The 27771-nt window shown below is 38.9% G+C and overlaps 1 protein-coding gene and 2 non-coding genes across 5 annotated transcripts; all 3 read left to right on the top strand.

Moving 5' to 3' along the window:
* Window positions 1-3760: 3760 nt before the first annotated feature.
* On the top strand, window positions 3761-7074 carry LOC148842408 (large ribosomal subunit protein eL28y-like). Of its 3 annotated transcripts, none has more exons than XM_088957485.1 (4): window positions 3761-3952; window positions 4029-4181; window positions 4287-4450; window positions 6709-7074. In XM_088957485.1, exons 1-4 carry the CDS (start codon window positions 3826-3828, stop codon window positions 6847-6849), a joined length of 585 nt encoding a protein of 194 aa, XP_088813611.1. In that variant the 5' UTR covers window positions 3761-3825; the 3' UTR covers window positions 6850-7074. The 3 variants fall into 3 exon arrangements, with proteins under 3 accessions (XP_088813611.1, XP_088813613.1, XP_088813612.1); XM_088957487.1 differs by having other exon boundaries at window positions 3761-3873; XM_088957486.1 differs by having other exon boundaries at window positions 3761-3821.
* LOC148842409 (small nucleolar RNA R24) lies at window positions 5303-5393 on the top strand. Its single transcript, XR_016103893.1, has one exon. It is a non-coding gene; the product is annotated as a small nucleolar RNA R24 (small nucleolar RNA).
* Window positions 5577-5667, top strand: LOC148842410 (small nucleolar RNA R24). The gene has a single exon (XR_016103895.1). It is a non-coding gene; the product is annotated as a small nucleolar RNA R24 (small nucleolar RNA).
* Window positions 7075-27771: the final 20697 nt, after the last annotated feature.

The following is a 27771-nucleotide window of genomic DNA, read 5'->3' on the forward strand; positions in this document are numbered from 1 at the left end:
CTCTCAAGGGATGAAGGTCTAGGAGTGCCAAAGTTAGGCACCCAAGGAGGTCGACCACCCCTCCTCAAAGAGTATGTTAAGCTTTTGGTGGTCTGTCTGAAGATAACATCAATTCTCCCAAAAATCTTACAGGTGAAAATGATGATGATGTCCCTAAGGTAAGGTTGCCAAGCGTAGGCAAGGCTAAGCCAGTGTTAGACCGTAACAGTTTGGCGACAAAGAATCAATCGATGACCTTTTTTGGGGTATTTAATTGATGACTAATTGAAGCTAAAATGAATGAGATGATGTATATGCCTCTTGCTAAAGGGTTTGCACTCCCTTTTAAAACCTCAGCCTTTTGGAGGAAAAAAAAAACTAGGATTGTTTGGGAGCTTATTGTGCATGGTGCATTACCATTAGACCTGTTCATGGGCCGGGTAGCCCGATGGTCCGGCCCGCACCCCGGTCAGGCTTGGTCATGTAATTAGGCCCGCGGGCCTGACCTTGAGCCCAACACAGTAAGCCCAACTGTGTTTCGGGCTGGGCTCGGCCCGACTCAGCATTATATATTTTATAAAATATATAATATGTATTTTATATATTATATAAAATATATAAATAATATAATATTTATTAAAAAAAATATATATTTTTTATTCTTTTCTTTATAATCTCTCTCTCTCTCTCTTCAGCTGCTTCAGTAGTAGTAATAGTAACAATATGGGCTAAATTTCGGGCTCGGGCCCAGGCCCGGGCTTCGGGCTTTTTATGAGGACTAGGCTCTGACTCATGCCTTAAAAAAATCTGTTAATACAGAGTGAAAGCCTGGCCCGGCCCGGCCCATGAACATGTCTAATTACCATGGATGTTGGGTAAAGGTGTATTAGTTGCAAGTGATATTCTTTTGGCCAAGGTTTTAAAAGAATAAAGATAGAGGTGAGGCGAGTTGGTCTCACGTGGTTTGATGCGTAAGCCTTAAATTATAAATAAATAAATATATATATATATATATATATTATTTTTTTATTTTTGTGTCTATATATAGATAGTTAGATGGATGGATGGATGGATGCACAATTTATTTCATTTTATAGCCAACTTACATGTTTTATTTTATAATTATACATCTAATTATCTAAGTTAGTTAATATATGCAAACATACTAAAATTATTTGTAATATTTTATACATCTGGGGTGCAATTTATTTATTTTATAGAAATTCTTATATTTATATTCATTTTTGTATTAAAATTAATCATATGTTTATGGTAATATATTACATAAATAAAATTATCTTTTATTTAATTTGTATATTATATATTTATATTTATTGTAGATATTTTTCAATGCAATCTAATTTATAAGTGATAAAGAATTAAAGTTAATAAAAGATGTTTGTTTGTACAAGGGTATTTTCGTTCATTGTAATTAGATTCGGGGAAAGAAACTCTATTCTAACATATACATTTAGTAAGTGAAAAATAAATGACATGTTTTGTTTAGGGGTGTCAATGGACCTGTTTTGGGTTGGATTCCATCCAATCAAAATTCATTTGGACGGATTGGATGGACCAATTAAGACATATTGAATTTGGACGGATTGGGTGGACCAATATGACATATTGGATTGGACCTGGTCCATCCATAATGAATTTATATTAGATTGAGCCAATATATGGTCCATTGGTAAAAGATAAGAACATAGGTATCAATGGGCCAGGTTTGAGTTGAAATCAATCTAAATTAATAGGAATCTGAACAGATTATCCGGTCTTTGGACCTGTCCAACATGGTCTAAAATATTCATTGGACTGGATTGAACCAGGTCCATTTGTAATGGACTCACATTAGATTGGACCAGATTGGACCAAGTCCAGTCCAATTGACACCCCTAGTTTTGGGTTAAAAAATATGTATACTGGGAGGTTTTTTAGATTAATTTGACTTATTTTATTTACAAACAAATAAATAATCATTTTAGGATCTTTTCCTATATTTTAAAAAGTGTTGTGCCTCGCCAATTTGAGGCACAAGGCAATGAGGTATGGGTCTCTCAAAATAGGTGTGGTAGCCTCTTTTAGCATAGGGGCAAGCCTCTTGAAGGAGTTGGGATGGGCTACACATTTGTTGTTATAACTTATAACATGTGCTACACTTCCATCTGCATTGTAATACATTGCTCTTCTGGGGAAAAGTGTAAAATTTACGAGCGGTGGGTTAACACTCACATTAATTTTTTTCCCCCTTTTTCAAAAAAAAAAAAAAAAAGCATCTACCTTTAACCATAGTCTAAAGGTCAAAGAAATTTTATCCTGTCCAAAACCTTCTACCCGCACTCAAAAGCTCAAAAAGAGAAAAGGTCCTTCTCTATTGTTCAAAATCTTCCTCCCAACAACACAAACAAAAATGACACCCATCTCAGTTCCCACAAATGATGATTATTATGGCTCTTGCTAAAAACAAACCCATGTATGCCTTAATAATTGGGCATGTAGGCATTGGATGCCTTTGATGTCTCTAAAATCACATAGATTTCTTATATGTATTAATCAGACCGTATTAAACAATATGACAGCATAGATCTTGATAGTTTATTATGCCTCTTTCTCAAAACAAGCCCACATACCTTAATAATCGAGCATAGTGGTTTCAAATGGCTTTGAACATCTCTAAAATCACAGAGGGTTCAATTTTCTTATATGGTATTAATCAAACCATATTAAACAATATGAAGTCAATTCCATAATCCTTGATAGTTTGTCGTCTCTCTTGCTCAAAACAAGCCATTTGAAATGTGTTACAAATGTCTTCCCAAAAGAGCATAGTGTTACAACACCGATGAAAAGTGCAGCTCATGTTGTAACAACAAATGTGTAGACCATCTGAATTCCACTTGAAGCTAAGCATTTTAACTCCATCGGTAAAACTATACATCGGGTTAGAGTCAAGTCCAATCACCTGCCAATAACATGATTTGACATCATATATCTCATACATAGTGGGTTCCACTTTTATAATGGGTCTCCGTCTCATAATGAAATGTGCAGTTATTGGAATATGTTTTGTTGGCAATAGATCCCAACTCGAATAGGGCAATCTATCATACATGCACAAGAAACTCTCAACATGACCAAGGTTTTTTTCATCAAAGCCGAAAAAAAGTCCAATATTTGAGAATAGAGCTATGATACCGAAAAGGTTTACAATCAATCAACTAGTATCACGACATATCAAGGTTTTTATGATCCACTCCACCTCAGAATCCATAATTTGATCGTACAATTTGGCTAGTATCAAGGGGGTAAAAATGTCAAATTAATTCACGGGGTGGTGTCTATAGGTGGAGTGGATCATAAATACATTTGAAAAAATAATTGCCTAATTCGAGGTGAGCTTGAACCGTAAAAATTCATAATTCATGACTTCCGCTCTTCCAATACCACGTTTTTCCAATATCATAAATTTTCCGGAATGTAAGAAAAAGGAAATCGATGTCGCTTGGAAATTCTTCCCTCAACGATCCATCAACATAATAACCGTCGATTTGTTGGGCCTGGATTGAATGGGCTTTGATAAAGCTTCAAGTCCAGCCCAACGTTGGATTTTTAGGCCCATTCAAGCCCAGGTCATGAAAATCCATCTCCAGTTCCAACTTAATATGGACCAAAGCCCAGTAATACGTTGGTTCTTTGAGGCTTGGGTCTTGGCCTTCTAGACGTATTAGGGTTTTGACAATAACTATAAAAGTACTACTAAGCTCACGTCTGTCGTTTCTTCCTGGTTCTAGGTTATTTTGCTATTCTCTACGCTCAAAGGCTGCCACTCCTTCCTCTCTGCGGTATATGTTTACATTCATATTATTTTCATTCATCTCTTTAGGCTTCATTTTGGTCAGTCGAGTTTCTGCAACTTCATTTCGATATATTAACCCTTTCTTTTCTTATGTTTCGAATGGTTCTATTCTGATCGGTAGGCTTACGTTCTGTTTTGATCTGCATTTTCTAAGCCCTAGCTTTTGGGTAATTATATGTGCAACGCTCTGCAGGTAAAATGGCTACCGTTCCAGGGCCTTTGATTTGGGAGATCGTGAAGAGGAACAACTCCTTCCTCGTGAAGGAGTTCGGGAATGGGACTGCAAGTGTGCAGTTCAGCAAAGAAGGCAACAATCTATACAACGTCAACTCTTATAAGCATTCAGGTATTAAGAATACTTTGTTGGTTTCTTACCGGTATTCTTCAACTCGGGCTCGTTTAGGTTTTGCGTTTATGTTTTAAACCTTCATTTTTTTTTGTGGGATTTTAGGCTTGGCAAACAAGAAGACGGTTACGATTCAACCCGGAGGGAAAGATCTTTCGGTGGTGCTTGCCACGACGAAGACGAAGAAACAGAACAAACCTACTAGCTTGACCCACAAGTCGGTCATGAAGAAGGAGTTCCGTCGCATGGCCAAGGCTGTTACTAACCAGGTAGGTCAAGGCTGTTATCAACCAAGTAGTAAAGACTAAAGAGGTCAAATTTCTTATTGTTTATGCAGCCCGTAGAAATCGATGTGAAGCAGGAACTTTACCTGGCTACAATCTGATAATTTGTTATTGAATATAAATTTGTACAATGCAAATTTTATTTATTTTTTTTGTATATTTTTATTTATTTTTGCTTTCAAGTTAGTTTGGTTAGGATAGATGGTTCGTAGTTATGATTCATTTTATTAAGAGTCTGTTAGCCGGTCAGGATCTCCCTTGAGAAAATCTTGTCAGAATTTTGAATTATGAAGTCATCCTTGTATTGTGAATGGGATCCTATCAAGGTAATGTCTATTTCTATGTTTCCCCTCCTTTGACAAGTCCTAAGATATCTTTTTTTGAAAGAAAGAAAAATTTGAAGATAGCGCTGTGAAATACTGTCTATATCTAGTATATAATTTATTGGTTACATCTTCGTTGGGAATACTTGAAAGTTTTCACTAAGATGTGAGAATAGAAGGGGGCTACATATGGATTTCACCATAGCAATTCGGTCTATTGCTTGATGACGGTATTTGATATGAGATTCTAGTTTCTAGATTTATTTAGCTTGTGAAAGAATTCCAAATGTGATTACTTTCTTGGGGCATCTGTTGGTTGTAATTTTTCTTGATGTGCTCATTGGAATCTGTGAAGCATCATGAATTCTGTTTTATTCCATTCTGTGTAGTATCATATCCATTATGGACTGTGAATGATAATAGTCGGTAGTTATGAGCTTCTAACCTGTAAGATTTCTTTAAATGAGATTGCCTTTTTGCTTGTTATTTTTGGTTTTTCGTTTTCACTTTTTGTGATGCGGTGATGAGAAGCTAACATGTAAGAAGAACCCTATATGTGGGATTCTTCAATGAAATGTACTTGTTACGCTTGGCTTCTGAGCTAATCTCCATCATTGGAATCTGTGAAGCATCCTGAATTCTGTTTTATTCCATTCTGTGTAGTATCATATCCATTATGGACTGTGAATGATAATAGTCGGTAGTTATGAGCTTCTAACCTGTAAGATTTCTTTAAATGAGATTGCCTTTTTGCTTGTTACTTTTGGTTTTCCATTTTCACTTTTTGTGATGCGGTGATGAGAAGCTAACATGTAAGAAGAACCCTATATGTGGGATTCTTCAATGAAATGTACTTGTTACGCTTGGCTTCTGAGCTAATTTCCATCAAGTTAGTTGTTTTAATACGCAAGGTTCAAAGTATTGACATGTATTGGCCCGTATCAGCTGATACGTATCCTGCCAGTGGCTAATTTATTGAAAAAAACAAGTAAAACATAAAAAAAGCACCAACACAGGCCTATATTTAGAACCTTGTTTATATGGACCAGCCTTTGTTGATATTTAGAACTTTGTTCATATGGACCAGGTCACTAATTTATTGGATGCATTTTTCTTCAAAATGACACTTGTTTGTCTGTTGGTAGTATTTTTATTTTTATAGTCAATCTTTTACAATTTGTTATTTTAGGGCATATATATATCTGATAGATTTAGAGGGTGTTTGGTTCTGTTTGCGTTTATTCAATAAACATTTTGTACTTGTGTGGCTGCAAAACCGGGAAAAGCTATTAATGTGGCGTTTATGACATATAGGTGCCATTAGGCACCACATCAGCAAAGTGCCAATAAATGCCTACCCATTTCAGGAAGTTCCAAAATGAAGCTTCCTGAAACGGGAGAGGCACACAGAAATTGATATTTGCGAAAGCAAACATTGATACGTATGGAAACAATTAATGAAGCTTTTGCTGATGGGGCACCTATGTGGCACTGTTTACTCAATAAACTTAAATGGAACCAAACACATACTTAGTCTGTTTGGTGGGACGTTTTTATTGTTTTGGTACTTCTTAGGGTTGTCGTAGATTGGTTCCATTTACGTGATATATTTGTACTTAACTGACCTGTTGAAGCAAAGTTTTGTGGTCATTTTGAGATTAGAGCATTCATAGATTGGTTCAGTCTTGAAGTTTTGGTACATACACTGGATGAGTGTTGTGGCATTTATATAGCTTAGGGATCATTGTTGTGTATGAATCCCATACAAGAAATTTCTTTCTAAGCCCTGTCTTTTCATTTACCCCTCCTTATTTTCCTATTTAATTTCCTTGTGTAGTCTGAGAAACAATGTTTCTAAGCTGAACTGTTAGTGTGCAGCAAAGAACAAACTACTTACTCTGTGGCAACTATTGGTTTCAGGTTGCGAACAATTATTACAGGCCAGATCTAAAGAATGCAGCTCTTGCAAGGCTTAGTGCTGTTCACAGGAGTCTTAAGGTTGCCAAGTCTGGTGTGAAGAAGAGGAACAGGCAGGCTGTGAAGGTCCGTGGTAGGAAGTGAGATGCGTGTGAACCTTGTTCAATCATTTTCAACGCATTCCATTCCTTGTATTTGGTAGAAGTAGATTTCCTTTTCCATTGTGTTTTTTAATTGAGTTGAAAAGAACACATCGGTTTTTGGATTGGCTCCTGAGTTTAGAAAAGCTTTTAGAAACAGTTTTGTGACACCTTTTGGGATGTCCTTGCAATTGTTAAGCTTAATGGTATGCTTATGCTATGAGGCCTATGACTACGTTGTTGATGCTACTAGCAAAAGGAGGAATACTTGTCGCAATACTTAACCGAAACGATTCAAACGAGTACCACCATACTCGAATTGGAGGTGACATTCATCATTATGATTTCTGCCCGCAGAATAATGGCTGCTTTTGTGCCTGGCTCTCTTTAGTAAAGTTGTAGAAATACCATTTTGTTCGGATATTTTCACAGAAATGGGGTAGGACCAAATCTCGGCTGCTTGGTGCTGTAAGGTGGATGTAAGAACCAATTCTGTTGAGGTCGAAATCCCAACTCCGTTACTCAACTCCATTCTTAGGTATGTAAATGTTGGTTGTGCTCCGGGTTTGGTTCTTTGGTAGGGCAATTCCAATATTAGATTTGACCAAACTCCCATAACTAATCCCTAGCGGCAATTCCAATATGTTTTTGCAAGAAACGGAAACTGTGGATTTATAATATAACAAATCAAATGACGGGCTGTGGGTTTGTAACCACTATCTAGCCAGCATTACTCAGTTTCTAATTGAACGCCACCGTCTATACCAGTATACGCACTACTTGTTCCCACATCTATACGCACTACTGTTCCCTATCTAATATAGCGGGTAGCAGACCTGAGCCCCACTTTGGTGAGCAAGGTTTAGCTGAACGTTTTGACTGTTTAGCGGATTGAAACTAATGAAAAGGTCTTACGCCAGTAATAAAATTCATAAGCCTCTAAAACTTCATTACGACCAGTCAGAATTCTACTTTGGTGGCTTTTTTTTCAAGAGCTGCACGTCGGGTGTTTAAATTCTATCATCGATGGTTTGGCAACCAGAAAAAAATCGACCATTGATGTAATAAAAGAATGGTGTTTAGTAATAATATTAATAATATATAATATTTTGTACCTTTTTGTTGTAGTTTATTAATGTTATTCAATGTCAGATTATAACCAAAATTTGATTGAATATAAATCTAACGGAATAGATTTGATTCAAATCCGAATGTCAATCAACAAATTTCGATCCTAGCGTATCTGATTTGATCCTCCGCAGCTCTACCCTTCATCACAGTATGAAGGGTGAGAAATTTTTTCAACCTGGAATATTTCACTAAAATTATTTGCTCCGTTAAGCTTTTACGTTGGATCTTGGAAAAATAAAGCACAGTCTCTTTATTTAAAGGGGATTTTACTGTTCAATCCACCCCTAGGTGGTGCTACTACTAGATTAGGGGTGGACTGAATCCTGCCCGTGAATTGATGTCAAATTCAAGTGCAAGATGTGGTTTATAGGGTGGTTATTAGTAGACTAGGAGGGGGCTGCAAATTCAATTCCTGAGGGGGATTGGTTAAAATGATGCTGATAAATTATAATGCATACAAAAAATGGTTGCATATAGGCAATGTTCAAAATATCGATATGCTCAATGCGTCGGTACCGGGGCATATTGGGCGAATCGATACTCTTTTTTTTATTTTTTTTATATTTTATTTTCAAAACTGGTTCTAGGGGCCGGTTTAGGGCTCCTCTACCCCCTGAACCGGTCGGACCCCAGATACACCCACTACAGGGGCTTATCGGAGGGATCCCGGAAAGATATGTATCAATACTTTGAACCTTGCATATAGGAATTGTGTTTCTCCAGCAATCAATCCTACGAGCATAAAATTTGGTTATCTGCATGACTGCAGCATCACCACTAAGACCACAACTAGCGCCAGAAAATGGTATTATATAGTAGATCTACAGTATGTAAATATTTTTTCTCATTATTGTCTTTGATTTTGAATTTCTCTATAATTTGTCTTTGGAGACTGATTTTGCAGGCTGGAAGCCTAGAAAAAAAAAGGAATTTTCAAATTTTATAAAAGTTGACATCTAACTCGACCCACAACGTAGAATCTACTCCCGAAAATGAGCACAGCAGAACATACCACAAAGAAGTGACTTTCCATGTTTTCTGCAATCTGATTATAAAGATGATTAAAAGTATAGTAAAGATCTAATTTCTTGAGAAATTTGCTTCCAAGGGTACAGTAACATTACAAACACCACATTCAACGAATTCTTAAGTGGGTACAGAATTCAAGCATCCCAAGTCTGGCACACCGGATCCAGTGCGTTTGGGAACAGGGAATACCATAGAAGCAGTTCTATGCAGACGACAGACCCATAACTTATACCACAATGACTACAGCAATCATCATGTTGATAAAGTGGTTTGGTTTTGTTTAAATGGATGATCTATGCTTGATCATGTTTCAAGCTTATTTTGCTCCGGTTAACCTGCATCATGACACCAAGGCAATTGTAGCCCAATCCAGATCCTAACCATGGGGACTTCTCTTTCTTTTATTTGGTTTTCTTGGAGAAAGCAGAGCTTTACTCAAATCTGATTCTACCCCTTGAACCTTGGTTGGTTTGATCATTTGATGCTTGGACATGGGGCACCTTATCTAGTATTCTAGTTAGGGGTTTGGAAGTCTGGCGGCACTACACCCTGGCTATTTTAAGCAAAGAACCAAATGCTAGCCCTTACCACCGAAAAACTAAATAAATAACAGCCCAGTAGCTCATGAATTTCTGGAAATTTATAAATAGAAGGATCTTCAATTTCTTGTTATCTTCTTCCTTTCAAAAAATGTTAGCTTTTATAAATAGAACTTGGGTATAATATAGTAAAGCTCATGAACTGGCAAATAGAGCTCGTAAGGATATTCTATGCCATCTTTTCACACTAACACGGCTAACGGATGGTTACAGCAAAATGGGGACAAGTTTTTTTTTTTTTCTTTCTCTTGGTACTATTTTCTTCGGTAAATTTGCTTCTTGGTGCAGAAAAGAAAACAAGTTAAAGCCCTAAACAAGTAATGCCTCAAAATATTGAACCAAAATTGCATTAATGAAGATCTACTGGCACTTAGTGTACAGTCAAAATGTAAAAAGTTCCCACTTCAAACAAACCACCTAAGGACTATAAGGGTTATGATCAGAATCAAAAGCAACAAGAACAATCAAAGGGACAAAGTGGGGTGCCTCCAGCATCTGACTTCACAATTCCCAGCTCTTCCTCGGTGTAAATAGCAAAGCCATCCTCCGTTCTCTTTCTTTCTCGAGGAGGGGGATCAACAAAGCCATCTTTTTTAGGATCCTTATTCTTCTTTTTCTTTTTCTTTGGCTTCTCAATACCATCTTCTGTTGCCTTCTCCATTTGTTGTTCTTCGGCTTTCTTCAACTTCTTGTTGGAGAAGATTTCATCAATTTCTTGTCCAAGCTTTTTCCTTTTGGGTTTGATTTTTTCCTGTTCTGAAACTGGTTCCTCTTCTTTCATTGGAGCGGCCTTAATAGTTGAACCTTTTTTGGCCATAGCTGAAGCCAAGAGCTGCATATACAATAGTTTATGACAGTGAGATAGAGCTACAAAACAACTACAAGAAACACAAAACTGAAGAACCCAATAAAGGGCGAAAGGGATGGTTCAGAATTCAGAAAAAAAAGTCCAGTCAAATCAATGCAACCTCCCCAACTCCTTCAGCTAATTGTGAGCTGACTAATTTCATGGGGTTCTCAAATTTATTGAATCTAGAAAAAGAAGTTGACCAATAGATGTACTACAGTATATTAGTTTCCGAATTAACATGACGGAAGATTGACATATATAGAAAAATAACAGTTTAAGTAAATATAATTGCCTAAAAAACCCCCAAAATTAAAACTTTATGAAAAGCGAAGAGGAAAACTCAAATTGGAAGATCTTCACCGATACAAGCATCTCTCTGGCTCTCTTTAATGAGTCTATGACAGTAGTTGGAAATAAACCTAAATCCCTCTTTAATGAGAAAGGCCTATCAGGTTCCACATACTACTTACTAAAGCATGAAGCAGAGAGGAGAACTTGCAGAGAATGAGAACTCACAACACTCAAGAAGAGACCTACTCAAATACTCTAGGAAGGCCCCAATTTCTATTTTTCCTCCGTAAGAACAGAAGCTAGAGGAAGAAGTGCAGAGGCCATTGTAAATATCTTAGTATGATTCACAAAATAAACAAAAAAAGAAAAGAAAAGAAAAGAAGGAACGAAGAAAAGGGTTTCTACCTGATTGATAGTGTGTTGCTGGCTAAAACAAATCTTTTCAGTTCCTGAGTCTTGCTTCTTAGTTGTTCAGGAATGGTCTCTCCCTCTCTCGCTTGCTTGCAAATGCCTAAGATTTTTAGGGTTTCTTCCTAGTTCTTTTTTCAGACCTTTTAACATTGCTGCCCCAATTCCCCATATTTTAACAATTTTGCATATTTTTCCTATATCTTTCAATGCCCCCGTGTTTTACAGATTGACCATGTGTTTTGCTCCATTAAAACTTAAAAGCAAACATAAACCGTTGATTTAAATCATGAAATGACAAAACTACTCTTAATTTACTTGAAATTCCTATCTATTTGTTTTAATTCCCTTATTGTACCTAAAGCTTCATAAATCTTAATAAAGTTTCTGTTATTGATAAAAAAAAATTGTTTTAATTCCCTAGACCCTAGTCCATACTGTCCAGCCCAGATTATATGCAAAAACAAGTGCTCTTGCTGCTGTAGCACTTGTTTTGTTTAGAAAAAAAAAGACCATTGGCAAACAACTCCTTTAGTCTGCATGCTCCTTGTCTATCTACATCTGCGGTGGGAACATTTACTAGTATATGTGTGCTGTCAATTGCCCCAACCCTTTTTTATCAATAACTCAGAAAATAGATTTCATTAGAATTAAATAAAGCAGTACAACCAGAAATTGTGAAGGAAACAAAGAGGACACCAGATGTCCAAACCCCCAAATATTAAACATAGGCCCAAAACATAGACCGCCTTTGTAACCCTTGTTTAGTCAAACTATCTGCCAAACTGTTGGCCGATCTTCCAACCCAATTAATTTGAATCAGCATATCCCTGGAGAGCCAACACAATCCTTCCAAGCAAGTTATTTTCGTAGTGTATTTTAAAGTTTACTACCTAAAATCATTATAGATAGGCCACCCATAAAACTTTGACAGTTTCCTTACCTTAAACTATGGCCAAAGGTTGGATCTGTTTCTAATCTTAGAAGGCGTTTTTGTGCCATTTGATTGGATTAAATACCCATCCTCTAGACTTAAAACTGCATCTAGGACCAAGTTGAAGTGGCAGCTTATAGTCTCTCTAGATATACTAAAATGGAATCCCATCATTTTATTCCTAACATTGTATACTAAAATGTGCAGGAATCTAGCAATTTGTTCCCCCACAAGACTCCTTAACTTATCTTTTTTTTATCAATAACCACAGAATTCATTAATATTGGAAAGAAGTTACAGGAAAGAGGAGCTAAAGAATCTTAACTCCCCAGAACAGAAATACATCTGAATTAAACACTCAAAACCTTACAATTGAGCCCAAAACCCAGAATTTCTAAAAACTCCTTGCCTAGCCAATTGATCAACAAAGGAATTAGCATTTCTTTTAACCCAAGTACATAGGACTTCCATATCCTTAATCAGCCACTTGAATTTTCTTTTCTCATTGCTGTAGCTCCACATCTTGGAAGTGTCTTCTTTTAGCCAATCCACAACAACTGCAGAATCTCCTTCTATAATCAGTTTCTTAACTTTAATTTCTTTGGCTCTTTGCACCCCTTCCAACATTGCTAACACCTCATCCCTCAAGGAGTTTCCCACTCCAATTGGACTAGAGAACAAAACTATTACATTACCTCTCTCATCCCTTAGGACCCCCCAATACCCGAAGGCCCTGGATTCCGCATGCTACTGCCATCAAAATTTAGTTTGATAAACCCAGGAGGTGGAGGGTTCCACATGAGATTCAAATTCTTCTTCCTTGTAACTGAGCTAGCAACTTCTTTCCAATTTATTAGCAAATTGTTTGTTGAAAACTTTGTAAACTCCTTCATTGTCTTCAGCCAGTGTATTACTCTTATAAGAATCAATTCTACCATATTTTCCAAGTCTCTTTCCTTTTCCAAGAAGACCCTTGCATTTCTTTCCTCCCATAATGTCTAACAAACAGCAGCTCTCACGCATCTCTACATAATTCTTGATCTTTTCGTTGAGCATTGAATAGGTGAAGAGGAAAACAAGCTTTGCAGACTAGTTGGAGATGTCCACCTGCACCCAAATAAAGAAGCAAACCAATCCCAAATATTTTTTTTCCAAAACACAAGATATTCTTAAGTGGTACCCAGACTCACCAGCAGCTTTGCATAAAACACAACAGTGTGGAGATAAACAACTATTGGGTCTTTTTCTTTGAAGTAGGTCACCTGTGTTGATTCTTTCAAGGAAAACTTCCCAACAAAAGCTCCCAACCCTCGGAGGTATAGGTGTACACTACATTTCCTTGACATCGAATGACAGTCCAATAGGAATTTCTGGTTGTATCAGAGCTTTAAAGAAAGATGCACAAGTAAATGATCTAGAGGGAGACAAAGACTAGATCCTACTATCTATCTTTGTGGGTTCCAAGAAAATCCCATCAAGAATGGACACAAGAGAAGAAACATTATCTAGTTTTGTGTCCCTGAGTGCTCTTCTCAAACCCAAGTTCCAACCAAACCTGGAATTTGAGTTTGAGGAAACGGGGAAATTGGTAATTGGTTCATTTTTGAGGGTGGAGATTGCTAATATAGCCGGAAATTGTTCTTTCAAAGGGGTCTTCCCAACCCAAACATGTTCCCAGAACCTTATGAGATTACCCGAGTGCAAATCATACCTGATCTAAGGAGAGTTAGTCCACAGTTTCTCCCTCTCCAAAGAAAATCTCCACAACCATTTCTCTAACAAAGCCAAATTCCTCTTATATTCCCAATGCCTAGCCCTCCATCCTGCTTATTCCTGCACACCATCTCCCATCTAACCCTATGATCATTTTTCTCCTATCTTGGCTCCCACAAGAAGTCCCTCATTAATTTTCCAACTTGCTAGCCACCCTTGTAGGTACCTTAAAGACTGAAAGGTAATAGATGGGCAGATTAGGTAGGGTAAACCTGCTTAAGGTAATTCTTCCCCCAAGAGATAGATAGTTTTTCTTACAAGAAGCAAGTCTCTTTTCAAACCTCTCCACTACAGGAGTCCAAAAACTTCCTTTTTGGGGATTATCTCCTAGAGGGAGACCGAGGTAAATCAAAGGCCAATTGAATACTCCACACCACAAAACATTTGCACATTCAGGGATCTCACTTTCCCCCATAGTCACACCTACAACACAACTTTTATCAAAATTAACTTTCAGATTGGACATTTGCTCAAATAATTGTACTGTAAGTTTCACACTCCTAATCCAATTCATGTCCCCCCCTCACAAAACAAAATCGTATCATCTACAAACTGCAAATGTGTAAATGATATACTTTCCCTGCCAACTCTCCATCCCTTAAATAGCCCTGTAGATTCTACCTTAGAGATTAAACTCCCTAATACTTCAGCAACCAAGGTGAACAAAAAAGGAGAAAGGGGGTCTTCTTGTCTTATTCCCCTCAATGCTAGGAAGAAATCTACCACTGTTCTGTTCACCAAAATAGAGTAGTGGCAAGACTGAATACACCCCAACACCCATCTGCACCATCTATCTCCAAACCCAAAATTAGTCATCACCTCCAACAAAAAGGACCAATCTACCAAGTCATAAGCTTTTTCCAAGTCTAGTTTACAGACCACCCCTTTCTTCTTAGATCTCTTGAAGTCCTCCACACTCTCATTTGCTATAAGAATTTGATCAATGATTTGTCTGCCCCTCACAAAACTCCTTGATTATTTGAAATGATGGTACTGATCACCTGTCCTCCTTAACTTATCATTGGGTAGTCTAGTCTCACGTAGAATTTTGCAAAGCCTATAGATTGCCTCCTTCCCCATTCTCAACTGGGTGTAACAATCAACCAATCTTCCCATTGTGTGCCAAAATGTGTAGGAATCTAGCAACTTGTTCATCCATAGAACTCCTTAATGTGTCATTGACTTGTTCAGTCTCACGTAGAACTTTGCAGTATATAGAATCCTCCTTCCCCATTCTCAACTGGTAGTAACAATCAGCCAATCTTCCCCATATATAGTTGATCCAACAAATCTTGTCTCTCTAGATCCTGAGTGACAAAAGGTTTTCTATCCACATAGTCCATCTATGCTAGCAAAATGGTCAATGTTAATGCAGCTACAGTGGTTGCAGCTCCAACCACTGCATACAACAATTCTCTGTCCATCTATTAAAGCAAACATGCGTAAAAAAAAGTAAGGCCTAGTGTGTGAATAAACTAAGAGAGTTGTGGTCTTTCAAGCCGATTTCTTTTTTGAATATATTATTTTCTATGATAGAGGAAGTAGGGAGGGAGTGGAAAATTTGAGGGTGGTTGTGAACCTCTTTGAGAAGATGCCTAATTTGAGGATTAATTGGTCAAAGAGCTTAAGGGTTTGAGTCAACATTGAAGAAGATGAAGTGAGATTTCTGGCAAGTTCTCTAGGTTGTGAGAAAGGGGAGTGTCCAATGAAATACTTGGGTTTACCCCTTGGAAATAATCCTAGATCTGCTTGTTTTTGGTCTCCGGTGGTGGAAAGGATAGATAAACAATTAGCAACATGGAAAAGAAATTGTATTTCATTGGGGGGGGGGGAATAACCCTAATTAAATCCACTTTAGCAAATCTCCCAGTGTGTCAATGTTTAGGATGCCACAAAGGATAGTGAGGAAAGTTGAAAAAATCATGAGGGATTTTCTATGGGAGCCAGGGAAAAAAAGAAGGATCATTTGGTTAGATGGGAGGAGAGTAAATTAAAAGAGGAAGGGGTTTGGGAATTGGTAATGTTAGAATGAAGAATCAGGCTTTACTAGGCAAATGGCTTTGGAGGCTTCCAAATGAAAATGAGAAATTATGGCACAAAGTGGTTGCAAGCATTCATGGCATGTCATCCTATGGATGGGATGTTGGCTGTCAATGTAGGCTAACTTGGCTGCTCCCTGGATGACCATTCATGATGTCCTCCCTATGTTCCTTAATCTTATCAGGTATGATTTGTATTCTGGTAGTAAAATCATATTCTGGGAGGATTTGTGGATTGGGGATACTCCTTTAGGGGAGAAATTTCCTTCTCTTTATGATCTGTCTAGGATCAAGGGAAAGCCTATTTCTGATTTCCTAAACCATCATTCTCACTTTCCAGGATTGAATTGGAACCTCGGTTTTAATAGGGAATCTTAGAGAGTCTAAACTGCTTGCAGTCTCTGATTTGTTAGGTTTGCTGAATTCAGTTTTCTTGGGGGAAGGTAGGTCAAATTCTAGAATTTGGGGTCCTAATTCTGATGGGTCTTTTTCTTGAAAATCCTTCTTTCATTCGATGGTTGCCACACAGTCTTCTCTTCAGTTTACAGTCAAAGAAATTTGGTGCCATCCTATTCCCCCCTAAAATCAATGCTTTTTGTTGGGAAGTCTTTCATGGTTGTATTAATACTTTTGATGTACTTCAAAGGAAAAGTTCAAATGGGTGCTTGTCCCTTATCTGGTGTGTCCTGTGTATGTTGAATGGTGAGACTGCTATCCACCTTTTTTTATCATGCCCCTTTGTCAACTTTATTTGGAATTGGTTTACTTCCCTTTCCGGATGCAGGTGGTTTTCTCCTGACCGGTTGGAAGGTTTATTCACCCTAATAGTTGCAGTGGTAAGACAAGGAGGGGAAGGATTCTTAGGAGATGCACAAGAGCAGCAATACGTTGGACCATTTGGGAGGAAAGAAATGAAAGAATATTTGAAAGGAAAAAATGCAAGGAAGCTCTTGCGGAAACAATAACATTGAGGTGGCACATTGGGTAAAAAGTTTAAAGCAATTCTCAAATTTTAAAGTTGAAGACTTGTTCGGGGTTTGGGGACCTATTGCTGCTTCATCAACTATGAGGCGACAGGTTTGTGAAACCTGGTCCCCTCCAACAGAGGGTTGGATGAAGCTGAATTTTGATGGGAATTGTGTGGGTAACCCAGGCCCTTCAGGTATTGGGGGGGCATTAGAAATGAAAATGGTTCCATTATTCCTTTGTTCTCTGGTCTTGTGGCGGAGGGTGATGTAGCTAGGGCAGAGTTTCTAGCTGCAATATGTGGGGTTGAGAATGCCAAAGAGCTGGGGATTAATAGACTGATCATCGAGGGAGACTCAAAAACTGTGATAAAATGGTTGCAAAAAGGGGAAGGAGTGACCTGGCAGCTAAAGAATGATTTTAGAAGGTTCAAATGGATGTCAAGAAATATGCCTATTCAGGTGGGTTGGGTTAGGAGATCGGCCAACAGCTTGGCTGATAGCTTAGCAAAGCAAGGGGTTCAAAGAACATATATGTTTTGGGCACATTTGTAATTCTGTCTTGGGTCAGCTTCTATGCTGATTTCTTTGTAACTTCTTGTTGTATATTAAAGCATCTTAATTAATGAAAATTTTCAGAGTTATTAATAAAAAAAATTACCATGCCTTTGGCAAATGATGAGAAAAATAAATAAGTTTAAAAATAATATACACATTAAAGAATTTGGTGAAAGTGGACCAGCATTAGTAAAAAGAAAACAACATTTTTAGCTATATCACTCAAAGTCACCTAATGTTTCAGCATTAGTCCACTTTCAATTATCAAAAACCATATACTTTTAAACCTCATGCATCAGTCCCACACATTACTCATGAAAATGGTGAAATCAATAGGCGGATATGCATCGATTATAAGAACAGAAAACTGCTTAAATGTCTATTCAGCATGTAAATTAAAATTAAATTCCTAGATAGTTTTACTGATCAAACCCCTATTCAGCAGGTGCTCTATCATATTTACTGATCAAATCATAAGCAGTTATAGTAAGCTAGGTAGCCTAGGGTCTAGTTTTAAATAATATTGGTTTGAATGCATGTCTGTGCCAAGAATTCTATGTCATGGCCTGGTGGCTATGGGATGCCCATAGGTTTTATATGAGAAGCCATTGTTCTACATGACTGTACATTTGCACTTGAAGATGAAGCAAATTGAAATTGGAGAGAATAACGTTAAGTTGGGCTGGGATTGAGTAACTTTGAGCTTGAGGCTAAGGTGGGTCGGTCCCTCTAAATACAGTTCGGCTTGGACCTAAACCTCAACCACCAACCCCAAGTGCATCATCACTTTCTGAATTCCAGACGTGTTGGGAACATCATTCCCATATTTCAAAACATTTATAATGCTAAGAAACCTCTCCTACCTCTACATATTTCAGAACATTTGATCATTATCATATCTATCAAAAAAAAAAAAAAACATTTGATCATTATCATTGTGGAAAAACCCAATATAAGATAGGGTATATAAGGGTGCATTGAATTTGTCGCCAATAAAGAGGGTTTCCAGGCTTCGAAAAAAGAGGGTTTCCTATTAGATGTGCAATTGTTATGATCATTTTGTACATGTATAGCAAGGTGTTTAGTGAGGATCCAATAAATCATTTTTTTTTGAGAAAAGGTAATGTAAATTTTATTAATACAAACAACTAGTACAAAGGCCCCCCAACTAAACACCTTAGATGGGGAAACAGCCCAAATATGACAAAATTGCAGATGCCATAGGCTCCTAGAATTCAGCCTAGCCCCCAAATCAGCAGCCTGGATTCTCTTCAAAGCTGAGACTCAAGAAATCAGCTTTCCAACAGAAATGGATATCAGGTATTCCGGATCCTTGTAGAAATTCAGAAAAAGTCTTTTGTTCCTTTCTGCCCAAATGGTGCTGATGACTGCAGCCAGCATGGACATCCACACAACTGAAGCAAGCTTTGACAATCCCTGTAATCCCCAGCTCCACAACATCTCCTTCATCGAAACTGGCATTGACCAGGCAGGACCCACTGAACGAAGGAAATTATTCCACATTCTAGCTGAAATTGAGCAGTGCAGAAACAGATGACTGCTATCTTCCACTCCTTGACGGCTTGACCACATAACACACACCTCTGGTTCTGGATATGAATCCCTCTCTTACATAGGTGGGCTTTAGTTAAACACCTGTCTAGAACTGCAGCCCACACTAGAGCATTGATTTTTGAGGGAGAGGTTGGATTCCAGATTCTGGAAGCAGGCATATCTTCAGAAGTACTCATTGTCGTGTGAGTGGCAAATGATTTGACTGAAAAGAGGGCATTTGTACTCCAAGTCCAGGACCAGCTGTCTTATTTGAGCAGATTTAGGGGTTGAAGGGAGAGCAATTCGAGTAGATCAGCCAGGACAGGAATTTCCCAATCCTGAAAATTTCTTCTGAAAGAAGGGCACCAGGCTACTGAGTTCCCCACCACCTCAAAGCAATCGGCAACCACTGCATCTTGATGGTCTGCTAACTGGAATAGATGTGGGAATATCTCTGAAAGAGTAGTGTTTCCACAACAGGGATCTTTCCAGAAGGACAACCTGTCACCCTTCCCAAGGATGGGGCTTAAGCCTCTACTGAAAATGGGTAGAATGTCCATTATTTTCCTCCATACTGAACAGCCTAGGGATGGGGGAGAAGAAGTGGTGATCCAATCTCCTCTATCTGTGTTGTATTTTGTTGCCATTAACTTCCTCCACCAATTTCCATTAAAAAAAACTTCCTCCACCAATGGTTTCTTTCTAACCCAAACCTCCAGATCCATTTCCCAAGAAGAGCCTTATTAAAGGTCCTCATTTGCCTTATACCCAAAGCCTCCTTTACTTTTCAGAGAGCACCAACTCACCAAGTGGATTTTCTTCCTATCCTCCTCCCATCCTTTACATAAAAAGTCCCTTTGCAGCCTCTCAATTCTTTTGGCCACTTTACTTGGGATTGGAAATAAAGAGAGATAGAATGCTGGCAAGTTGGATAAGGAGCTTTTTAACAAAGTAATTCTGCTCCCCTAGGACAAGTATTTAGTCTTCCAAGATGCCAATTTCTTTTCTAGCCACTCTAAGACTGGTTCCCAGATCAGTGCTGAAGTGCATTTTGCTCCTAGGGGGAGTCCCAGATATTTGGTTGGGAGGAATCCCACCTGACACGCTAAACTCTTTGCCAAGTCCTCAATATTTTCCACTTTTCCCACTGGGATCAAACAACTTTTACTTCAATTGACTTCAGACTTGTCGCCATTTCGAACCAGCTTAGAACTCCCACTAAGAGGTCATAGTGTTCTTCATTGGCTTCCATAAAACATAAGGTGTCATCTACGAATTAAAGAACCTGAACCTTCTCTCCTCCAGGCACCACCTCAAAGCCCTTCCACCCCCCTCTCCCCTCCCCTATTTTTTGGATGAAGATTGTAAGTATTTTCATCACACATATGAACAAAAGAGGGGAGAGAGGGTCTCCCTGCTTGAGCCCCTTAGGAGAGGTGACACGACTTTAATCCAGTTTCTCCAAGTCTGCCCAAAATTCATTTTGTTCAACACAGTCCAAACATCTCCAATTGACATTATCATAGGCCTTTTCGAGGTCAAGTTTGCAAAATAGACTCGAATTTCCTTCCCTTAACCTTGAATCAATTAATTCATTGGCTACCAAGACACTATCCATCATTTGATGACCAGGGACAAACGCAAACTGATTTTGAGAGATCACACTCGGCAGCACCTTTTTCAACCTCTGTGTCAAAACCTTGGCCAGAATCGTATAGAAGCTATTCAGGAGGCTAATAGGTCTGAAATCCTTCAAATTTGTGGCTCCTTCAATTTTTGGGATCAAAGATATGAATGTAGAATTTAAGATTCTTTTCAATGAGGCATTTCTATGGAATTCCTAGAAAACCTGCATCACTTCTGTTTTCACCACATCCCAACAGCTTTTGTAAAATAAATTGGTAAGCCCATCCGGACCCGGGGACTTTTCTGAATCTAAATTCTTTATCACCTGCCAAACTTCCTCTTCCGAAAAAGGAGCTTCAAAACTTCCTCTGCCACAATAAATCTTATATGTGGCAAATTAATTAAGAACTCGAAAGGATTGCATGAGTTTCTCTCCTCACCCTTGGTATATAGTGAAAAAAAAAGCCAAAAAACACTTTTTTACATGTATAAAACAAGCCAAATCTTTATGGCTAAGTTTTATGTTAAAAATAAGAACTTTTAAAGTTTTAATAGCAATTATTAATTGTTAAAACTACCAATACAAAGTAGGCTATATGGCTGATATGGACCGTAGGGGATTGAACAACTGGCAATTGGCAAATTCAGTGGGGTCCCCCATCTGATGAATTGTCTGAATCAGCCACAATATCCCTCCATGTGGCATAAATTGATGGATTAATTTATGAAATTTATGCAGTTTGAAGTTGAAAAGAAATCTCCCATTTCTTCTCCTCACCTTGTGTGAACGTTGGGAAAAACCGACAGTTCACTTCATGGCCGATGCTATGGAGTCACCACCCATCAGGAATTAATAATGGGGAGTGATGGGTATCCCGAATTTAAATTTTACGAAACCATTTAAAACCGACTCCATACCCGATCAGCTAGGAAAAGGCCGCTCTGGGTAAGTTGAGAAAGAGAGAGGGAAGGGGTTAGGTACCCTCTGGTCAATGTGAATACTATATTTCCCATCATGGCTTACCAGTTATCAAAATCAGGTTCTCTAGCAACTCAAAGGAGCATGTTATCTCTTCTCTTGCAGACCAGTCCCCTTTTGGATGCAGTTGAACTGGTCTAAAGAGTGGAGAAGCATGCTAGCCTCTTGGTTATAGGAGAACACCCCGATTGCAGAACTGAACCAACAATACTACCATAGAAGCAAGCAAGTCGACAATACAAGAAATAAATAAGCAAATGAATAAAATAGATAAAAAAGATGAACTACTTTGAACAGGGGAAAGAAGATGAGGTAACAATTTTTGCCTCTTGTGGTCTATGAATCGGGTTGATGATGCTGCAATATGGGTTCTGAATATGGTTCCAATTTTTTGTTAAAAAGGCTTTCGGATGTAGATGCTTCAGTCGAATTTCGAACCAGAATATGGTGGAGTCTGAACTGTAGATGCAAGATGAGATGAAGATAATAGGGAACTAGGGTTCTTAGGCCGCTAAATGTTACCAGGACACCCTCCTGATGTTGGACAAGAAAGAGAAGGAGAGATCGGGGGCTGACCCTTCGAGTTGTATTCCCTTCTTATTCAAACCCTTCTTTACCTATTGCGCTCTTCGCAAAATCCTTGTTCGTTTCCTTCTCTCTATCCTCTCTCAGATCTTTCTCCCATCTCTCTCCATTTTTCTCACTCTCAACCAAACTTACTCTCAAACCCTCTTGTGCAAGTACTCTATTTTTTCTTTCAAAACTCAGCTTTCCCTCTTTCATTCTCTCAAAGTTCTTAGCTCTCGCTCTTTGCTCTAATCCCCCTCAGTCTATCTTTCAGATGCTCTCTATCCTCTAACTCTCTCGGAGGTCCCTCTCTTTTCTCTCTCGAGATCCTTCTCTTAACCACCCCTTTCCCTCTTTTCTCCTCTCTTTTCTCACCGCCAGAGAATAAGACCTGTCTGATATCTATTCAAAGAGATCCCTTTCTCGAGCTTCACCTCTCGACCCCCTCTTCTTGGGAATGATGCTCCCTATTTAAAAGGAAGGGAAAGGTTGGTTTCTGCCAAAATTTAGGGTTTGCAAGGGTGTATTTAGGGTCATATTTGAGTAAGGGGTGTTTTAGGTAATTTTGAAAGGAGGGGTATTTTGGGAATTAGGTCAAGGGTATTTTGGTTATTGGTTAAAGAGGTCTTATGGTCAAGGGTATCTTGATAATTTTAGGAGGGACATTTTTTGGGATTTAGGTCAGGGACTTAAGGGTAATTTGGGAATTGTTCAAGGGGTATTTCAGGTAATTTTGGTCAAGGATATTTTGGGAATTTTGGAAATATTGATTGGGGTAATTTGAAAATTAGGCCAGGGGTAATTTGGGTTAACTTTGGTTAAGAGAATTTAGGGAAATTTTCAAAGGAGGGACATTTTTAGGATTTGTCAGGGGTAATTTGGGAATTGGTCAAAGGGGTAGTTTGGGAATCAATCAAAGGGGTAATTCAGGTAATTTTGGAAGGTTGGGTAATTTGGGAGAAAAGGGTATTTTGGGAATTTGGTGCAATGGGTAATTTGGGAACTTGGCCAGGGGTAATTTGGTAATTTTGAGTAGTGGCAAATTGGGTCTAGGAGAATCAAACTGGGTTTAAGGGGGTTAGGCCGGGTTTCTGGTTCAATGGTGGGGATTTCTGGGTCAGAAAATGGAAGGTTAAGATGGGTATGACTACATAGGGGGTTTTGTGTCTATGGGCTAACGAGATTGACTGAAATGGAATCTTTTTAGATGGAAGGGTAAATATGGGTATTTTTTGCTAAAATTTGGTAAGGTAGGGTTTTTGTGGATTCTGAGTTGATTAGTGGGGTCGAATTAGCCCAATTGAGCCCAGATCAGGCTGATTTGGAAAGGGCTTGACTTGGTTAATCTGGGACCTTGAAATGGAATCTTGGTGTGATTAAAGGGCCAATGGAGGTATTTTGGGTTGAGATTTCACAGGTGGGTATTTGGGAGTGTCCGAGAACTGATGGTTATGTCTAATCTGATGATTGAGGTGTAAGTGTGGGTTGATTGGAGCCATCAGATAGGTATCGTGCAGGTTTGACGATGGATTTGAGTGATCGGGGGTGAAAGTCAGGGTTTTTGGGTGTTTTGGAGGGATCAGAAGGGTCTGATTGGGTGTTTGGGGTGAATTGGTGGTTCGGATGGTGGACCGAGCAAAAATTGGGTGCTAACACCTTATATTCATGTTTTTTTGCCACAAGCTAGCATCCGTGGCTGATAGTTGTAATTAGTTTGAAGTTAAAACTACATAGGGAAGAATAAAAGAAAAAAAAAAATAACAGACCATTCTTTTACACACACACTTGTGCACAGGAAATGGGATAAAGAGAACAACCATTGGTTGCACCGAGAAGAAATATAAGTTCTCATTGAGAAATTTCATGAAGTAAAGATAAAGTTTATTCATATAACACCTAATATAGCCAGAATAAACATAAATTGTGTGGGAAAGAGAAAGACAATGGAACATAAGGGGGGAAAGAGAAACCTTGTTACACATGAAATGCCTTGAAGATGATCCAAGAAAAAACAATAGTAGGCTAGATCAGAAGGCAAAAAGAATGCATCAAAACAAAACCACCATTAAAATCAAGTTGTTATACTAACATATTGAATAGAGCAAATAGTTCTCAGTAATCTGATTTTTTTTACCAAATAACAGAAGAATGGGGAAAAAACAAATGCATATGTCGTACCTGAGAGTTGTGTTGGTTCCAAGAAAGTTTTCCAATACCTATTTCGATTTGGCAGTTCTGGACAAGAAACTAAAATTGTTAGGAATAATATCTTATGAAGAAAAAATTCATTAAAAAAAACAATATCTTATGAAGAAAAACAGAGACTTGTTAGATCCAATATATCATAAAAAAATAATCACAACAATAAACAAAAAAGAAAACAAGTAAAATGAATAGTTAGGTCCAATATATCATGAAAAAAAATTGAAAAGCTTGTTAGGTCTACAACAATAGTCACAGAGGTTTAGCAGATCTAACGTCATTTGGTTGCCGGAATAAATGGCAGCAAGTCATTTTGGGGACATTCATTGCCAGAAGGTGTGCATGACCCTTATCATTCAAAGAATGCTCAACGGAAGACATCCCTAAGAGCTGAAGGGTCTATTTTTAGCCTTACAGTTTCTGGAGAGGACATGGGATATGGTTAGGATGCCGACCGGTGATGGCGAAGAAAGCAGGGAGGGGAAGAAGAATGATGAGGTTTCAGAGAGAAAAAATACAAAGAATGGACCAAAGAAGTAAAACGAGGCATATTTGTGGTCTTACCTTCTCCGAAGGTGAAGAAGATGCTAATCGGGGATCCAATCGTTGGGAGTCTGAAGATCGGCTGGGAGCAAGGTTTTAAATGGCTAAAGGCGGAGGAGGCGAGGTGGTTGGGTGCTAAAGAGGCGAGGCGTAAGCCTCAAGACGGTTGGGTGCTAAAACTTATAAATTATGGAAACATAAAAAGAAATAAATAATTGAAATCTTACATAATTATTTGTGACTTATTTAATGTATCAATGGTCCAATAATTGTTGACTATTCAAATCTTTTCAATATGTAATCGCCTCCAAGACAAATACAGAGCAAGTAGCATCTCATCAACTAGCAAGTAATGAATCAAAATAAATCTGATTTCAATTCAAATCTGATTAGAGTCAGTTTTCTTTTTCCAACATGTAAATCAGCTTAGAGTCAACTCTAGTTTATTCTATTAAACTATACAATATTTTGATAATTTTAGTTTAATTTATTTATACGATTCAATATCCAATTATATGTGAATTCAATTCAAATCTGACATAAACTCTATGGAAAAGATCCAAATTTTAATTTGAAACTTTGAATATAACTGATTGGATCCATTTGCAACTCTAATTTTACATTTTATTGATGTTGGATGCATTAAAAAAAAACCTTTCATATAATTCAGTTTACATCAAGAGAAGTAATCCTACCCAAATCTAATTGGCATTCATCCTAGGGAAATAATTTAGAACACTGACAAGGGTTAAATTAACCATGAATTACAACACCAATTAATCTACCAACTCTCAAAGTAGAAGAAAAGAAAGAAATGATTCAATTTAGTTCCAACACTAAATCAGTAATATAGCAATCAAATCTGTTCCTGCTGGATACAAGATAATGAGATACATTTTAGGTATTAAAACGTTAAATCCATAGGGTATATGGTTATTGATGTAACCGTTTTCGGCCACGTACCAATGTTTTGTGATGTAAAATTTTTTGGCAAAGTACCTCGTTATTCGACCCGGTGGTGGCGTACCTTAGTGACGAGCTACTTGGTGGCGAACTGCCTGGGGGTGAACTCCCTGGTGGCGAACTACCTGACTGCCCTCAGCATGAGGCGGTCTTCTTTCCTTTGTAGGCTGCGGGAGATGAGGAACCTGCGAGAACTTCATCTTTTCCTCCTCTTTGTAGGTGGCGGGAGCTGAGAGACTTGCGAGAACTCCATCTTTTCCTCCTCTTTGTAGGTGACGGGAGCTAAGGGACCTTCGAGAACTCCATTTTTTCCTCCTCCTCGTAGGTGGCGGGAGCTGAGAGACCTGCGAGAACTCCATCTTTTCCTCCTCTTTGTAGGTGGCGGGAGCTAAGGGACCTCCGAGAACTCCATCTTTTCCTCCTCCTCGTAGGTGGCGGGAGCTAAGGGACCTCCGAGAACTCCATCTCTTCCTCCTTGTAGGTGGGGGGAGCTGAGGGACTTCCGAGAACTGCATCTTTTCCTCCTCTTCGTAGGCAGCGGGAGCTGAAGGACCTGCGAGAACTGAATTAGAGGTCCCGGGGGTACTTTCCCGGTGGAGGCTCTCCGATGCTTAAGTTAGCACTCTTATTGTAGAGAGCTTTGAAGATAAATATGAGAGAGCTAGAGAGCATGGTTACTTCCTTTTCCTTTCCCTCCCCTTCCCCTTTGGGGGGTGAGGTCTTTATATACCGGAGTCTTCGCGGGTTAGGTGGGTGAAAAGCCTCCAAATGGTGAGACTCGTCGCATCCGGTCAGGACCGGGGTACGGTGGTGAACTCCTCGAGGGCGTCAGGCTGGCGCTTGTGTCAGGCGGCCAGATCGGCGCCTGGGCCGGGTTGTCAGAGGGGTGCCTGCGTCAGTCGGCGGGTCAGTGTTTAGGCCAGGTCGCCAGGTCGGCGCCTGTGTCAGTCGGCGGGACAGTGCCTAGATCAGGTCGTCAAGCTGGCGCCTGTGTCAGTCGGCGAGTCAGTGTCTAGATCAGGTCGTCAAGCTGGCGCCTTGGCCGGATCACGCGCTAGGCTGGTCCAGGTCGGCCAGGTCGCGCAGGCCACACGCAGTTCGCGCAGGTCGCGCAGGCGCGTGTCAGGCCGCGCGCAGGTCGCGCCAGGCCGGCCAGACAGGTGCCCAAGTGGGTCACCAACTTCGTAAGTTTGTTGGCTGGGTGTTTTCCTAGTTGTCATGAGGTGCCACGTGTCACAATTTTACTGGAGGGCCAAATCTGCCCTCATCAGTTATAATTTGAAATGGAGAAAGTAAAAAATGCCAAAGCTGAAAGAGAGAGGCTCGGTTTTTCTTGGTAGAGCTAGGGAAGTCAGCTACTGTTGTGTTTCACTCGGTATAGCAGTCCATCCGAAGAGGCCGAGCGCCAGAGACTCAACAGGCCGAGTCTATGACATCAGTAGCACTACTGATTCAATGAAGGAGAATTTATGTTTCATAAGTCGCATGATTTAAACAATGATAACTTGTGAGCAGTTCACCACAAGTGTAGCCATATGTACCAAAAATGGCACAATGACACAGGTCTAAAATGTCACATGCTTAAGTGAAATTCAAAGACCGACTCAAATGAACTTCTACAAACTGCAAAGGGATGCTAAAAGTGTTGGTAAGATGGGTTATGTAGCCTTTCAAGAAAGGATTGTTGAAGATCTAAAGGACTATTGAGTGTAGCATATTCTTGCTGGCAGAAAAAAAAATGGGGAATTTGCATAAGGTTGTAAGAACATCCTTGGATATAAACAAATTGCAGCAACGTAGACAATAGCAGAAAAATCCAATGCAGAACATGTGGTGAAATTGGCAGAATTTTCCTCGCCAAATAGATACATATAGAGACATAAAAATAAATCCTATGACTACAAATTCTCTTATT

Source organism: Nelumbo lutea, chromosome 8, assembly GCF_056320005.1.
Source record: "Nelumbo lutea isolate HS-2025 chromosome 8, American lotus-T2T, whole genome shotgun sequence".
Taxonomy (NCBI): domain Eukaryota; kingdom Viridiplantae; phylum Streptophyta; class Magnoliopsida; order Proteales; family Nelumbonaceae; genus Nelumbo; species Nelumbo lutea.

Excerpts from the sequence above, each read along its gene's own strand:
- LOC148842408 (XM_088957485.1), top strand. The coding sequence starts at position 3,826 with ATGTTTACATTCATATTATTTTCATTCATCTCTTTAGGCTTCATTTTG. Across the intron at positions 3,953-4,028 it reads GAATGGTTCTATTCTGATCG|GTAAAATGGCTACCGTTCCA; the intron begins GTAGGCTTACGT and ends AACGCTCTGCAG. Across the intron at positions 4,451-6,708 it reads CCAAGGCTGTTACTAACCAG|GTTGCGAACAATTATTACAG; the intron begins GTAGGTCAAGGC and ends TATTGGTTTCAG.